A 16,963-nucleotide genomic window follows, 5' to 3' on the forward strand; every position below is an offset into this window, starting at 1 on the left:
CCAATTGGCATTGCAACTTATCTGCAAAGTTTGTTACCATCTGGAAATGTTCTCTGTGGATCTCAAACATACTCAGTTCTGCTTCTGAGTAGTGTCAGAACTAATTTCAATCTTTGCAGTATCCCACTAATCAAGACTTGCAGTCCATTTCTGTTTATTGCTTTAACTTCTGGGAACATTAGTCTAAATTGACACAGCACTTTCCAGTGTGGCAGTTGGAGGGTTTCCCAGCCTGAGGAATGCTCATCTTTTTATCTATTTATTTGTTTTTATTTTCTGCTTTAGGCTTTTCTGTTTTCTTATTATGAGTCATGAGTTTCTTATTATGAGTCATGAGTTTCAGGTTACATTGTAGTGTTTCTGTCCAAGCCAATTTGAGTTGATTTTGGAGAGTAGCAGTCCTGAGAAAGTTTTTTTGTGAAATATTTTACTATTATTCATGTAGTACATCTGTTGCTTTGCCCTTCATCTGATCCTTTCAAAACTGCACGATAAAGCTGGGTGCTTTTGATTGACAAGACTTACTTGTGCCATCCCCCAGGGTGCTTATTTTCCATGATTCCAGTTCTCTCCCTGGTACAGTGATTTCCATTCCTTGTCCCCCATTCATTTATTATTGTATTTCATAGAATCATAGAATGGCCTGAGTTGGAAGGGACTTTAAAGATCATCAAATTCCAACCTCCCACCATGGGCAGGGACACCTTCCATTCTCCCAGGCTGCTCCAAGCCCCGTCCAACCTGGCCTTGAGCACTTGCAGGGGTGAGACAGCCACAGCTTCTCTGGGCATCCTGTGCCAGGAACTCAGCACCTTCACAAGAAAAAATTATTTCTAATATATAATCTAAACCTGCTCCGTTTTAGTTTGAAGCTATTCCCCCTTGTCCTGTCACTCCAGGCTCTTTAAAAATAGACTTTCTCCCTCTTTCTTTTTGGCTCCTTCAGGCACTGGAAGGCTGCAGTGCGGTCACCCTGAAACTTCTCTTTTCCAGGCTGAACAATCCCAGTTTTCCCATCCCTCTGCTCCTCCTGGAGCCTCCTCTGGGCTCTGTGCAGCAGCCCCAGGTCCCTCCTGTGCTGGCCAGGCTGGGGCAGCTCTGCAGGTGGCTCTCAGCTGAGGGCAGAGGGGCACAATCCCCTCCCCTGCTGCCCGGGCCGGGCCCAGCCCAGGGCAGGGTTGGGCTGGCGGCTCTCGGGGCCGGGCAGGGCCGGCTCTGCCCCGCGGCTCCCCCAGGGCTCTCCCAGAGCTGCCCTTGACTTGTTCATTCCCAGCCTGGATTGATCCTGAGGGTTGCCCCAACACAGATGCAGCTCTAGCACTTGTTTGTGTTAAACCTCATGAGATGCCCATGTGCCAGCTGCCTCATTTTATCTGTGGATAAAAATTACTTTTTCAGAATAATTCATGTCTAGATTGCTTTGCCACGTCACTGGCAATTGTTTTCTCTAAAGCACTGCTCAAATACTCAGACTTCTTAAATGTTCAGTTTTCCTAGTGTTCTCATTGTCCACAACCTTGCTTGGTCTGGGATGAATGTGTATTGTATTTATGACTTTTACTTCAGTACTTATTTTTATAAATCTTTGCTTTCTTACAGCTTTCTTAAACAGCTTGAGTTTCTTGTTGAGAAGGCTTGAAACCATAATAGCAATTTGTATCCATCCACTGATTGGCGTCTCTGCCAGCATACACCTTTAAGTGAATGCTCCAGTTGGTGATTTTGTAAGCATTAAAGTGCTTCTTTTTCCCCTCCTCTTTTTGATTCAGGCGTTTTGAGAAAAAAAACAGCACTAAGCAAATCTGTTGGATGATGCTGCACCAGAGTTTTTTAATATCCGGATGTGGCTTCAAACCACAGATTGAGATAGCACGTCTCATTTCAGTGGTGTGGCAGGGAATGTTGACAACCCCCACACGGCATTTCTTATTTTATACTTTATGTAATGTGCTACCAGCAGTACTGAGTTCAGTGATATAAACTCCCGATAACATTTTGAAATATCAGAGAAGCCAAGCTTTTCTTTTTTTATCAGGCGTGCCATGTGTTTTTTCTACAAAGACTTGGCTTCTGCTGGTAGGAAGGTGAACTGCAGCAAAAGAAGTGTCCATGGGGGTTTGCCAGCAGTGCTCCAGCAAGGCTCTGCACCTCCACACTGCCTCCTGCTGTGCCACTGCCCGGCCTGAGGGCAGAGCTCTGCTTCTTTTTGCCCTGCATTTGGGAAGGTCCTTCAGTGAACAAAACCTCAAGTGAAATACCTACATTAGTTCCTGTATTCTTGCACTTCTGAAATTCCACATTCTTAGCTCTTGATGCTAACTGTTTTCCTTAGGTTTTTTTATTCCCTGTGACCTGTCTGTATGCTCAGGAAGGACTCTCTGAAACAGTGTGGTCTCTCTTGAGAAACAAAAAAAGGAAAAACAAACCCAACTGGTCTGCTAAAATATGCTAGGGAAGTGTATCATTAAATTTAATGCTTCTTAAAAGTTAAATGTGAGTGTAAAGCAGGCAGAATGTGTTTTACTGCTGTGTACCCCTTGCTGGAGCCCTGGCAGTCAGAGCAAGTGCTGGGAACACCAGATGCTTCTTTGTCTGGCAGGGCAGTATGATGTCCTGGATAGTGTACTGTGTGAAAAGGTAGCTTCTGTCTTTTCTTTGTGCCCATTGAGTTGTTGTGTCAAGTTCATTTAATTTCTTTGTGGTTTGGCTTTCCTTACAAGTTGTGAAATGCGAATGTTATCATCCCTTTCCTTCAAAGCTGTTCAGGTCATCTAATGCTGCTGTAAAAATCAGTGCTGCTTTGTCTCGTTCTGTTACCAATTTAATATGGGAGATGTGAGACATGCTACTCACATTCCAGAGCTTGCTATGGTGCTTTTATGTGTGAGATATTAAATATTGCTTGTTTCCCCCTCCCTCCCCATCTTGATGTTTTTCCAGAGTACAAGCAGAGCATCTGCTATTGGCAGATTTGGAATATAACTTCTTTTGTTAAGGAGCATGAATTGAGACCAGTGTTTGAGTGAAACACTTAGTGTATATAGTGACCTAGAAATTACACTTAATACCTTAACCACTATAATTTTTACGCTCTTTTTTTTGAGAAGAGAGCTTTCTAATGAGTATATGTCATCAGTTTAATGCTACAAGAAATCTTTTGGGGATTTCAGTGTGTAAACATTTCCTTAGTCACAGTTCTTTCTGTATAGAGCCCTTGACTCCAAGGAAGAATTTTATTTGCAGAGAGGAATAAAGCAAAGGTTACCAGTTGCAAGTTTTCTGTGTTTTTGTTGGGTAGCTCTTAAAATGTCTAATTGAGACGCTGTTGCTTGAGGTAGAATTTATAGAAAGTCTAAAGACCTGTTCATCTTTTGGAAATGCCTGTGGTGGGAATAGCTAAGCAGGAGCAGTGAGACTGTATACTTGAAGTGGATGAAGTAGGGAGGTCAGTGTTTGGCTTTTGCTAGGACTTACTGTGAGATTCTCCTAAAAACTTGATTTCTGATTTCCTAAGTCCAATGGCCTGTATTGCTGCTCCTACTTATTCTGATTTTGCATGATGTGTATAGCACTGGGAAGTCCAGTATTGCATACCCAGCAGCTTCTGTCCACCTTCATGCTTGTGAACTCTGCTGTTCTGCCCCTCAGACAGATGGGGCTTCACTTACAATCCTGCTTGCTTCCCAGTCAGATCAGCTTGAGTTGTCATCTTAATCTTGATTTCTTTTAAAGTCCATTATTTTCTCAGAATCCATCTTGCTGCAGACTGTATCAAAAGGAGCAGGGAGTCTGAGTTTACATGTGTGCAGGTAGTTTTGTCTTTCAAAGGGTGTAGCAGTAATCTTGAGAGCTGTGGAAAGGGAGTACCATTAAGGTAGTCAAAACATTGTTGGAGTCTGCCTGTGATACCAGCAAGCCCATTAGTACTGTTTTGTTTTAAATCTAGCTTGATGCCTTTTAATCTTCTTGTTTGAAATAGTGAATTCCTTTTGGATATAAAGGTGATGGCACTTTTTTGGACAAAATCAGGAACATCTGCTGGTATCTTTTAAAGTGTGCTGTGTTGTTCTTCCTAGCAGTTCTTGACACCCTCTTGTTTGGTTAATGCTTTACCATCTGTTAACTTGATGATATTGTAATGAGAAGGGAGTTTATTGGTGAATCTCTTGACAGCATTAAAACATTGCTTTTGCATCCCTTCTCTTTCAGCTCTACATATCATGATGTATTTCTATTCTTCTGCTTTAAATTTTGCCAAGGTTGTTACCCTTGTGTTTGCAGTCTCTCTGAAATTTATACTCTGCTTTAAGCTCATTCTAGCAAGGACTGAGAAATGAGTTGTTGACTGTGTAGAACTTCAAGTGCTAAAGATTATGCTTGTCCAATTGTCTCCTTGTGCATGTGCTTTCCCTCATTTAAGTGAGGAAAAATGTAATGTATTTCATGCTGTATGTGTGTGCTGCAGTGCCACGTGCAGGTGCTACCTGCAGGATAATGTAGGCATTTAATTTGCTCAAGACAAAGTGATTTTGCCATAAAGTGGTGGTTTATATCTGTTACTCTGAATATGGAAGTCAGGGTTGAATGGAAGAAGCAGAAAGCTTTAATGTGAAGTTCACTAGTTTTAGCCTTTCTGTCTCACTGCATCACAAATCATCCTCTCCCGATTTTGTGATACAAGCTTGGAGAATTTTTCATGTACTTGAGGCACTAAAACTTGTAGAACCTATGAGGAGAGTACTGTACCCTGAACATTATTGTGTAGAAGTCTTCGTTATTGGTCTATTCTATTGTTCCAACTGTGTTAATCCTTACTTTTAATTACTGCTTGTGTAAACATCACTTTCTGATATCTACCAGGAGCTGTAGCTCTAAGACAATAAGACTTGTGGATCTGTATTTTAATTGTAGGACAGTCTTCAGCATGTTGCTTTCTGTCAGTACTTACTGTCTTCTTCCTTGACATAGTAGGAATTCCTCAAAATGGTTGTTGACTGGTTATTTTGAGATTCCTACAGCTCCTTTTTTAAAAATACATTAAATTAATGCTGTTGAGTTTTGCTGGTTGGTTGGGGTTTTTTTGTTTTGTTTTGTTTTTTCTTGCTAGAGCCAGATACAGTGATTAGAAATATAGGTAATTCCCATTATTTGCCCTGCTATACATTCAGTGATAGCATGTGTGGTCAGCCATCCAGCACACTGCTTTGTTGTCTGTGCCATTTGATATTAAATTAATATTTAATTTTGCAGAAGAGCAGTTACATCATGTTGGTGCTTATGGTAGGCTGCACCTATTGCTTTATTTTTATATGTAACAGTGAAGTAAGGCACCCTTCTTCCACAATAGCTGCAAAACACAAACAAGGCCAGATGTGAGGACTTAAGGGATTCTCTGAAACAATTCCAGTCTTAACATTAAAGGTGTATAATTTGTTTAATATTCACAGTGAACATACCATTTGGAATGCTTTTTTCCTACGTGAATATTCTACATTCTAGACTATGCAGTGAGATAACTAATCTTGAACTAGGAACTCCAACTGAAATGTTGGAAAAAAGCTAAATTGGGCTACTTCAGGAAAAGCTGAATTTCATTTTAGACCTGATCCACTCTAAAAACTGAAAATCTGGCCTAGAAGCATTGAAACATAGAAATACCAAGCAGCCTTTAGGAATAAATGTTAAATATATTGAAGTTTGGATGAATGTTTAGATGCAAATGAAAGCACATACATAAAAATGTATAGCAGCAATTAAGCTGCAAATATATTAGCAAGTGGCTTAGATGTGTTTCTTTCAGGAATAGCTATCAGCTGTTATAAATTCTGTTCACAGTTTTTCTTTGGCATGTGTGATTTAGATCCATCTCATTTTACCTCTCTTCTGAATACAGTTCTGAAAACCAGAACACTTTTTATCATGTTAGTATTACAAGGCTATTGCTCCAGAGTCCTTTAGCATACAAAGAAATGTTGCTTAATGGAATTCTTACAGTAATGTCAAATTTGTACAGATCTCTTAAGATTTGTGTTATGAATTCTTGTGCAATGTAATGAACAAGAGGTTTAAAATATTTTTAGACAATGAGACCAAGTTTTTATTTGGTTTAAAATGGAAACACAACATGGTTGATAAACTGCTGCAAAGAAATTGTGATTTGAATTTTGTCCAAATATGTAAAAGCTTTAAAATAAATTCTTGGCATATTTATAGATATACAGAACTGTCATAGCTGTTCATCTTACTGATGGATAAACAGAGGAGTCAGTGTTATATTCCAGTTTAAGGATCACATCAAAGTGGAGTCAATCCTAATAATGTGGTCTGGCAAAATCTGAACTGGTGTGATTTGGTTGTGATTTGATGAAGCATCTTGGTTTTTAAACATGCCATCATGTACCATGTGAATTTAGTAAAACCAAATGGAAAAGTTTAGAATAAACTTGGATTTTTTCACTAAGATGAGTAACTCACTGGGATCTTTGATTACTAGTTTTTAATACTATGCTCCCTTACGCTTTTGCTGGTGGTTTTTGTGTTTGATAAATGTGTGTTAGAGAAGTGAAGTATAGTTACTGTAAGGTATTAATTTACTCTCTGACTTAATGTTTCGCACTGGATTTTTACAGTGAAAGTTTTGCTGCTGCTCCCCCACCTCTTTTTTTCCATTGCTACCTGAGTAGCATTTTGTTTAAAATAAAGTTGTCACTTGTTATCATTGAGGGATGAATCTCCAATATTTGGTGCTTAAATAAAATCAGAGCTGTTAAAATAAGACAGTGTATAAGAATTCAAATCTTCTTAAAATATACCTTCACATCTTTAGGCCATCTTCAGCATTTCCCAATCCTCTTGAGGGTAAGAAACCAAGTAGGTGATCTAGATGGGGCAGAAAAACATGGCAGAGAGAGGAGTTTCATGGGAAGCATCAGCAGAAAGTAAACAGCTTAATGTTTAACTCAAAATAACTCAAGATTTTTCACCGGAAATTGGGATTAATTGTAAGTGGTGAACTAGAGAAGTCTCTTCTTTAAGGCATTCTTTGTGGCTGAAAATGAGAAAAACTAGGATCATACTCATGTAAATTAATATCAGTGCAGGACTCTTATGTTTTCTTTCTGATGGCCATGAACTCTGAGATGCCAGATTTTTGCCTAGATGCTTGGCCAGGAGTTTGGAGTTGCTTATTTCCACTGTAAGAGAAAAAGATAATTCCTGTTATTCTGGAAGTTAACTATTGACAATTCTAATTAACACTGGTATTTGCTTGGCTGGAGTTATAAAACTATAGGGGAAGGATATTGAGCCTTTTTAGTGCTGATCTTTTATTCTCTTTGGGTTTTTGCCAAGTTGTGTTGTCAGGGAATCTAAACAATTTTGCACACCCCAAGCCCCTTCCTTAGACCTGTAAAAATTAGGTCATTGCTTCTGTTCGCATCTGTTTACAAAAGGGTTAGGGTTTATTTTTTATAAGTAAATAGGCATGATTCAATAATATCTGGGATCATATCTTCCACTTGGGTAATCCTTCTCATTAATTTATGGCTTGCTGTGGGGTTTTTTGCACATAGTCTCTGCAGTGATTAATCAGAATTCTAAAACTGGCATCCCATAGCAGCATTACAAATGACAAAGCCAAACCTAAAAGTTGTAACCAGTTAACTTACTCTAGCTTCTTGAGAGTCATTTGTAGAGAGAAGTACTCCTCATCCCTGGGAAGTATCAGATGTACTTGAAATGATGATAACTGAATGAAACTTCTGATTTTCGTTATGCCAAGTGAGCATTTCGTGAAAGATACCCTGTGGCAATTGTGATCAGTGCTAGCTTTAGCCTGTTTTGCATTCAAATTGGATAAAAATGGGTACTGAGCCCTATATCTGCTCAGGAACTCTGCACTAGTACTTTTTACAGTAACTACCATGTTGTGCATAATTATCTTTCATTGAGCCCTGCTAAACTGGGGGAAAAATGGAAGAGAGTACAGAGAATATGGAAATGTACCATTGAGGATGACAGAATCACTGAATGGCCTGAGTTGGATAGGACCTTAGAGATCATCAAGTTCCAACCTCCCACCATGGGCAGGGACACCTTCCATTATCCCAGGTTGCTCAGAGCCCCATCCAGCCTGGCCTTGGGCACTGCCAGGGATCCAGGGGCAGCCCCAGCTTCTCTGGGCACCCTGTGCCAGGGCCTGCCCACCCTCACAGGGAGGAATTTCTTCCCAGTATCCCATAACCCTCCCTCTGTCAGTTTGAACCCATTTCCCCTTGTCCTGTCAATCCCTTGTAAATAGTCTCTCTCCACCTTTCCTGTCAGCTTCTTCAGGTACTGGAAAGGTCACAGTTAGGTCACCCTGAAGCTTTTCTTTTCCAGGCTGAACAATCTCAGCTCTCCCAGCCTTTCCTCCCAGCAGAGCTGCTCCATTCCTCTGATCATCCTGGTGCCTCCTTTGGACTCTCTCCAGCAGCTCCAGGTGTTCCCCAGGGCCCCAGGGCTGGGGCAGCTCTGCAGACGGGATCTCACCTGAGCGGGGCAGAGGCCCAGAATTGCCTCCCTTGGCCTGCTTTGCTTCTCTTGCTTCTCCTTCTCCCTGACCTTTGGTTGCTTTCTATACTGCTTTTCTATATGTGACAGCATAGCATTTTTTGGCTCTAATATGGACTTCATGTTCACTTTTTCCTTGCACCTCTATGGTTCTGCAAAAGAGTTGGTCTTCGAAATCTTCCCAGTGGGAGAGGCAGTTTCATCACTGGAGCTCCTGTGGGATGGTAGTTTGTGGGAAGTGTATATGAATTTATTTTTCCATCTAGTTGGAGGTGCTAAATGACTGTATAAAAGAAGTGAGGCAGAGCTGTGAGCGCTTCAGAGAGGAGCTGAGAAGTCTGGCTCTCAAGTTTGTGCTAAGAGTCTTGCTAACTTTTGAGATAGCAAGAGGAAGATGAGCAGGGAGGTACACATCTGGGAATCGTGGCAGCTTGTCATTAGGTGTGATGAAGGCAAAAGTATCTCAAAGATGACCTAGTTTAACAACTGAGGGAGAGGATGGAGGATTGTGGGAAGCTGCTATTCTCTTTCTCTAAGAGAAAAATTCCTCAGCCTTGAAAGAATGATGAGCCACTTTTGTTCCTCAAAAGAGTCATAGTGTACATGAAAAGAGATGTTGGAGGGATTAAAGCTGGAACAGATTAATATTAACCATAACCAAAGAATTAGATTAGTAGCTGTGTGCTGTAGGCTACACAATTATAGGAGGCAACTAGCAACAACAAGAACAAAAAAGTTGAGAAAGAGCTTGTGAAAGGAAATAAATTTTCTTATTGGAGTGATGGAAAATGAGACCTATTCTTACTTTAACTGCATTAAATGAAGTGAATAAAATCCAGCACACTTGTGGGTATACTTCTATGAAATATTTACTTTACAATAAATAGTTCTTTGATTTAAACAATTTAAAAAGGTGCTTTGGATGTATTGCTCTAAAGAGCATACATTACCATAAATTACCATTGGCCATACATTAGTTTTACAGCTGGGATTCTTCTGATACCAGATGAATTGGTTAAAACTATAAAAGAGAACACAACTGGAAGGTGCTAAATCTGTTCATCATGTTTCTGGATTATTAAAATACTTAAGTGTGTGAGGAATGCAGGAAGAATTAAGGAGATGCTTGTAGGAGAAACTGAGTATGCAAAAGTTGGAGGTAAGGCTACTATAATATAGAGGGTATATAAAGATTAGAGGATATAGTGGGTTTTTTAAAAATTTTATGTGAGATAAGCCAAGGAGAAAAGATAAATGGTAATTGCTTAGAAATACCTGTCACTGATAGGAAGAGTCAACACAAGGAGTATTGCAAAAGGGAACATAAAATGAGATAGTTTTGTGTTACTTTTGAGTAGTACTTTCACAGATAATAAATTTTTTTAAATCAGTGATTTTCTGCTTGAGAACACCATAAACGGTTTCATGTTGTTCGTGTCACAGCCCAGTACTGTTTGAAGCATGAAGAAATGCAAGTGATAAAGAAGCACACAAGATAAAAAAATGGACATTAGGCAGTGCTGCAGCCTCCTGGTACTGCCAGCAGCTCTGGCACGTGCCTGTGGTGTGGAGCAGCTCCTCGAGGTGCTGTTTGCCCCCCACTTCTGATGGTCCTCTCTGCAAGGGTTAGAAATGCCCTTTGGCCTCCAGCCTCATTTATTCTTTCCCCAAATGGTTTTGTGCTTTTGTTGTGTAATGTTTATGTAGCTGAAGCTTTGGTCCTGCCCACACCTCTTGCTCTCCCACTGTTGCTCAGGAAGCAAAATGCACAGGATCCTCCAAGCTCCAGCACCAGGCATGGGGCTTTTCCTCCCACTTTATTTACTCTGAAAGTAAAGAAATGTTTTTTTCGTGGAAGGATATAAACTGGGTGATTTTATTATTTTGAGATCACATTTTCAGGATTTCAGTGTAGGGGACATGGAGATTTTAATCAGAGACTGAAGTCTCCTGAATAACTGTCTGCTACCATACAGCGAAGGAATGATCAACAGTACAGCCACTGGTACAAAAGACAGCAGGAGAGCCCTGGAGGGACTGACTACAAGCAGATCCTTCACATTCTTCTTGCCTTTAGAAAAATGTCTCTGGCTGGATATCAGGAGAAAAGAGTAGAAGAGATTTAGTTTTGAACATGGAGCTGTAAAGTTGCCCACTCTATTGTGGATCTCTGGTGTCCTGAGGAATAGAGACAGCAGAGCCCATGTCTTAATAACCCTCAGTCTGCTAGATGGTTACCAGGGTAAAAAAATGAATGTTTTATTCACTCTTTGAATGTAACACAGGGCAGGCTGGTCTTTTGTTATTTCCACATCCTTCCAAAGTTTGATGAGTTGGAAAGTTTTGTATAAGTGGCATGGCAAAAGTCCCTAACAAAACTGTCTTGCATAGAATGGGAAAAAACCACTTTTGTTCTAAGGAGACCGTGCTATCAGCATGGACTGGATTAAAGCACACTGATTTTTGTAGCTGTGGCAACTTTCTGTGTAATCTCCTATTTTGAGAAATAAAGATAAGATTAGTAAAACATTCCTCATATCTGATTCTATTGTTGTGATAGTAAAGAATATTATTTCTTTGTCTGTGGCCTTATTAAATGTAAGAGCAAAGCTAAACCCAAATATTTCTTTTTGTTGTTTTCCAAAGGATTCATCCCCCTGAATTTTTCAAGAACAAATATGCTGTGGATGAAGCCCACTATGTGACTGAGGTGAGTTGGCTGTGTCTCTGAATATTTTTTTCTGTGAATACAAAATCAATGAGTGGCAATGACTTTGCTTAATTTTAGTCCCCTTCTTACTGCATGTCTCCTGACTTGGTGGGATCTTCTCTCCCTTCCCTGTTACTGGAAAATGTAATTTTATCTTACAAAGCACTTGTAAATTTTTTTTAAGGCTGCTCTTTTGATCTGAACATAGTTCTTAGTCCAAAGGCAGTCTCATAAATGTGTCCTGTGCATGATGAGACCTGTCCGTGTGTGGCTTTACCCAACTAAAACATGTTGCTAAATACATTTTTTTTGAATGCCTTGGAGATTTGTGGAGATTGCTGTCAAGGAGGTTCCAAGTCCTAGCTCAGACTTAGGAGCCTACATTCATTTTATGCCTCCAAAAAGCTGTTGGGAAAGGCTGCCTCCCTCACTCTTATTTTCTACAGAATCATCCTATTACTTGAATAAGCAAATATATTCACATTTCTGGGTGCAAGTGTGCCTTGCTTAGTTAGGTTTCTGATTTAATTTCTGAGCAGCTGTTTGTACACTTGTGCACCTGGCCAGCAATGGTTTCTGTGGCAGGAAGGCCCAGCAGGTGAGGACACTATTCCTGCCAAGCCCTGTGTGTGACTTTCATGGAGAGCAGCTTGAAGAAGACTCCTCTGATTCTTCTGTTCCCATAGAGCACTAACTCTGACTCTCTAGACCAAAAGTTTTGCTCTCATCAGCTGTGAGGAGGTTTCATTTAATTTTCATAATGAGTCCAGCAATAAAGTAAGGTTTGATCTGTATGTCAGAAGCTGGGAGGGGAGGGAGCTGTGGAGAGGTTGATTGTGTGAGTCTTGTAGTGTTCAGGTGCTCCAGTGCTCATCTGTCTGATGGTGAAAATTGCAAGTGGCAAATACATGTTTTATTTTTAAAAATCAAATTCACCTTAATCATTTTGGGTCACTTTCTGTCAACAAATGTCTTTATTGCAGTTCTATTTTCTGCTTTTTTACTGCTTAAAAATTTCATTGATGGGAAAAAGAGCTCTTTATGTGAACCAGTAAATAAATTTAAAAATCAAGGCTGCTTTTGACCTGGACTGCATGTATTGAAGTGGGAAGCTGTTGAAGCTTGCAGCATAACTGTTCAGCTCTTAATGGTTCCTTCAGCTCTTGCCTTTTTGCCAAGGAATTGGTTTTCCACCATCAGGACACCAGGGGCCTTTTTTTATAGAATAGCTTTACATCAGTGAATGACCAATGTGTATAATTGTGTTATCCTGATATTTCATGGGATTAAAAAATGAAAATAAATAAAGGGTGGAATTCATTTTTTGAGCTTCACTGCCATATACTTTCTTTTGTTAATGTTAGTAGTGTACTATTAAGGTGGTTTAAAGTTGATAGAATATTGCTCCATGAAGCTATGTCATGTGTTCAATGCCTCAAGATATGTGTAATTTAGCACCCACCCTTCTGCAGCTGCTCTGAAAGCCCAGCACTCTGCAAGTCCAGTGATTTTGTTCTCAGTTTGTGAATGTTTGAAGGAGGCTGAAGGAGCCTAATAAAAGGATTGGTCATTAGAAGTGACCCAGTGAGAATAACAGTAAATATTCTTAGCTAAGCATTTAGCACATTGTAACATAATGAAATTAATGCAAATATGTGCAGAATAGAGCACCCTGATGTTCCTTATTTCTGTGTGACATTACAACTTTTTTGCTCCTATGTTGTGTCTTCCTAATGATGACAATAGACATGAGTTATAATTGGTATTTATGTCTTTAAAGGACACAATGAACTTGATTACTGTCAATATTTTGCATTCTGCTGTCTTTTGTTGCATGTCTCAGGTAATGCTACAATATCTGAAAGGTAGCAGAGGAACATTTTTGTCTTTGCAGCTCATTTACTTTATGTACAGTGAATATTGATGAAATTGGTATCAATGTGGTTATATGGAAGAAAAAAAAAAAAGACAAATAACAGTAATCTAAACCCTCTTTTTAGATATCCAGTGTATTGGCTTCGAAGAAACCTGCTGTACTTCTCACTTTGGTAAGTCATATTTGGAAAGTACTACATTTCTTCAATAAGGATACCAATTTATGCAGCATTTCTTTGCACTGTCATTCTCTATTTTTTCCTCCCCATCTTACACCAAATTGGAGGTCACCTGAGTAGAACAATCTAGTCTTCTGGCGCCCCTATGGTTTCAAGATTTGTAGCCTCAGGCCTCATCCCATCTGCATTCTGTCTGCCAAAAGCTCTATTGGTTTTCTGGTAAAACATGACAAGCCTATCGACCACGATGGCTTCCAGCCTACCTTCACTGACTCCAAACTCCTTTTTCCTTTCATGCTGTTCTGGCCATATCATGAGCATGTTTGGGCCTTTCTGTGGGAATCCCACAAGGATTCAGGGAATACTTTTTCTGCATAGAGTGGTTTAGTAAGAACTGCTTCTGGGAGGAGTGAGGCAATATCAAATGCTTGCTAAGTATTATGAATGGTGCTTGCTTATTTCTTGGGAAGAAGCATGAATGAGTGGAGGTGAAGACTGCAAGTTTCTCCTTCCCATCACCTCTCTCCCAAAAGCTCCCCTGCTTTACAGGTGTTTTGTAAACTCCAACTATGTGTTTTATTGTCTCTAATATTTATAAAAAATATTTGCTGACTCTGAGCTTTCCCTTACAGCAGATGCAGTTGCAGCTCCTGGACTTCTTGTTTCCCCATGATAGAGACCAGACAGAAATCATAACAAAAAAATCCTTCCTTAGAAAGTTACATGGCCTCAGATCTGAATTCTTTATTCATTAGGAACAGAGACCCTAAATAGTTTTCAGTCTTTCTTTCACTTATATTTGTATACACACATATACTCTTAAAAGATGCCCCTATGGCTTAATTTCATGTTCTTTAAGAGAAATGAGAGAAATGGAATGTTTGACTATCTTGTGCTTCTTACTGTGCATTTCTTCACATAGAGTTGTTGAGTAGTTATCACTCTGGGAGCATCCTGTTGTAATCAGGAATTTTCATATAATTTGTGGCTGAGAGGAGGGTGCTGTGGTGCTTTCACATTCCTCCCACTGTTGTGAAGTATTCAGAGAAGGGAAGAGCACTTCTCTGTCTGCTGCTGAATGGAAACCTGGTCCTCTCCTCCTGTGGTCTCATTCCAGAACTGCTGCTCTGCAGGGTTCCCCAGGCACATGTCAGAAGTGTTCATCTGCTGTGTGGCAGCCAAAATACTCTTGCTTGAATGGAAAGCTGTAGGGGAGCAGCAAGCAAATTTAAATAGTAACATTGCCAAGGCAGGGCATAACAATTTATTTTAATATTAAATTACTTTGGAAGAAACTTTGCCTATTTTTCATTCTCTTGCCCTGTATAATTATATTATAGGTCTCACACCTCTCTCAAGACATAAGGGCATTAGAAATCAAAGCTTGTCTTGTTCCTAAGCAGCACATCCTGACCTGAGTTCTGTGCTGCTCTCCTATGGAACTAATTATTTCTTATATTGAACTGTGTTTGAACAAACAGCTGGGGGATTTTATTTATAGTGATTCAGGTAAACTTATGTGTAAGTTTTCCCAAATACTTACTGCAATCAAGTTCTCCCCATGATTTAAATTTTAAATACACGTGTTTGGCTCAGAATCACAGTCCTTTTTAATCTTTTTTCTCCCAGCGTGGTGTTAATACTGATAGTGGAAATGTCTCCAAAGAAGCTTCCTTTGAGGGGATCAGCCAGTAAGTGACACAGCTTTTTTGTACATTAATTGTTACATGGTTATGTTGAATTCATTTTAAATTTCAAATTAAATTACGTTTTTTCTTGATGAAAGGATGTTGAATGGCAGATCAGATGCCAAATAAAGAAGTTTTGATACATGTTTCTAATGACTTGAAATACAATTGGGTTTTTTTTTTGAAATCTCTCTTGCATCTAAGTTAATCCAGATTTTCTCTTTGTCTGTGTTTATACTGTGGCTATTTAAAACCAAATAGACCCATCCTCATATATCCATTTCCACTTTTGGGAATGGAATATTTGTTTTTCAGGTTGAAGAAAAATTAATCTTTAAGAGTAGCCTCTTTCTCTTACTAAGTTCCTTGTACATTATTAATGGATTTTGGTAATGCACAGTCTTCTGAAAAAATGTTACAGTGTAAAATAAATTCACAAATCACATAAAAAAGGAATAATCATTTCTCTGTCTAGATGTGAGCTTTTAGTGTCCCTTGGTGCTGTCTTTTTACGAAGTTTGGCTACTAGTGAGGTGAAAATGTCTTCCTGCATGCAGTATTTTGAAAGGGCAGTAAATAGAAATACATCACAGCTTGCTCTGGGTTGTGAGGATGTTGGCCTCAATTTATAATGAAATACAACTGTGTGTTCTGTTACGCTATCTTTTAAAGAAGATCATTGTCTGGTTTTAGCTCAAGAGTATGGCAAAAAAGAAACAGACCACCCTCATTAAAAAGCCTTTTAAAATAAGCAGTTGTGCTGAGATGTTGATCATTGTGTTGATCATAGGTGTCTCCTAGGCACCTCACTGTATTTTTTCCCATCCTCCTCTGTCAGCAGCATGTTAATTGTACAGTGAGGATGGTAGGGCACAGACTTTGCTGCGAGTCTGGGCACTCATTTGTATAATCTGAGCATGCTTTTCTGCTGGGATTGTTTCTTTGTGTCAAGTGATCTGAAATCTGGAATCTGATTTCATAATTACTTAGTTCTCCCCTCTGTATCCTAAATGGGAGTTTAATGGTTCTGTCAGGGATATTGGGAACAAGGTGCCAGGCTTTTAGACATCTTTTGCTGCCCACTGAGTTAAATATGAAGTATGCCACAATACATGCAGGTCACTTCTTACGAGTGTTTGGTGTCCTCTCTGCTGCTACAGCCAGTGTGAGTTCTGTTGCTTTGTCCAAGTAGATGGTCATCTTACACTCTCCACATACAGGCATGTGGGAGGGGTCCCCACCCTCCCTTGGGAGGCAACTTCAATATAGCCAGAAGTTGTCAATCACATGCTGTTTCCCTCCCCAGTTGAGGCTGTCTGTCAAAGCCTAACACACTCCCCGGTTCTAGAAAGTTCTTCTGTTCTGTTAATCCCATTGGACCCTGTTAGAATGCCACTCTTCTCCTGTATCCCGATTGGTTCATTACATAACACCCCATCCTGTCTCCTCCCCTCTACCCGTTACCCATTGGTTGGTTTGTGCCCTAGCCACTCCTACTCCCCTGCCCTTATATTCTCGGTCCCGCGTTTGTTCTGGGCTCTCGGAGCCAGTTTCCCTCCGAGAGTGTTGCTGTTCCTTGCCTCCTCCTCCTGCTCCTTCCTTCTCCTACAATAAACCTCTCGGATCTAACTGCTCGGGAGACGTCTCGTCTTTGTTTGGTGGAGCTTTCCGGGTTTCATCTACCCCTCCCTGCGGACCGGTCAGCCAAGGATCACTCCCCGGACTGGCTGGGAACCCAGGGAACCCCCGGAGGACTAATTTTATACACAGGCAGACTCCAAAATCTGTGTGGAGCAATATCTCCAGTTTTACCTGATACACTTCCACATGAAATACAAACAGTTATTAGCTTCACCAGCAATTCTTTATTGCAATGATGTACAAAAGTTTGTTTGAACTACCAAAACCCCCTTTTTTACCCTGAATTTCACTAAACTCAGTTTAAATAGTTTAATTAGTAG

General features: G+C 40.0%; 1 protein-coding gene across 4 annotated transcripts in view; it reads left to right on the forward strand.

Annotated features, from left to right (window-relative positions):
• The window catches only part of PEPD (peptidase D), a 219,500-nt gene that overhangs the window by 86,394 nt on the left and 116,143 nt on the right, over positions 1–16,963 (forward strand). For all 4 annotated transcript variants that reach the window (XM_053987235.1, XM_053987233.1, XM_053987236.1 and 1 more), the window contains 3 exons: positions 11,197–11,260; positions 13,261–13,308; positions 14,944–15,005. In XM_053987235.1, the coding sequence (XP_053843210.1) occupies positions 11,197–11,260; positions 13,261–13,308; positions 14,944–15,005 (174 nt within the window). The remainder of the gene's footprint in view (positions 1–11,196; positions 11,261–13,260; positions 13,309–14,943; positions 15,006–16,963) is intronic.

This window comes from Vidua macroura, chromosome 11 (assembly GCF_024509145.1).
Source record: "Vidua macroura isolate BioBank_ID:100142 chromosome 11, ASM2450914v1, whole genome shotgun sequence".
NCBI classification, from domain to species: Eukaryota; Metazoa; Chordata; class Aves; order Passeriformes; family Viduidae; genus Vidua; species Vidua macroura.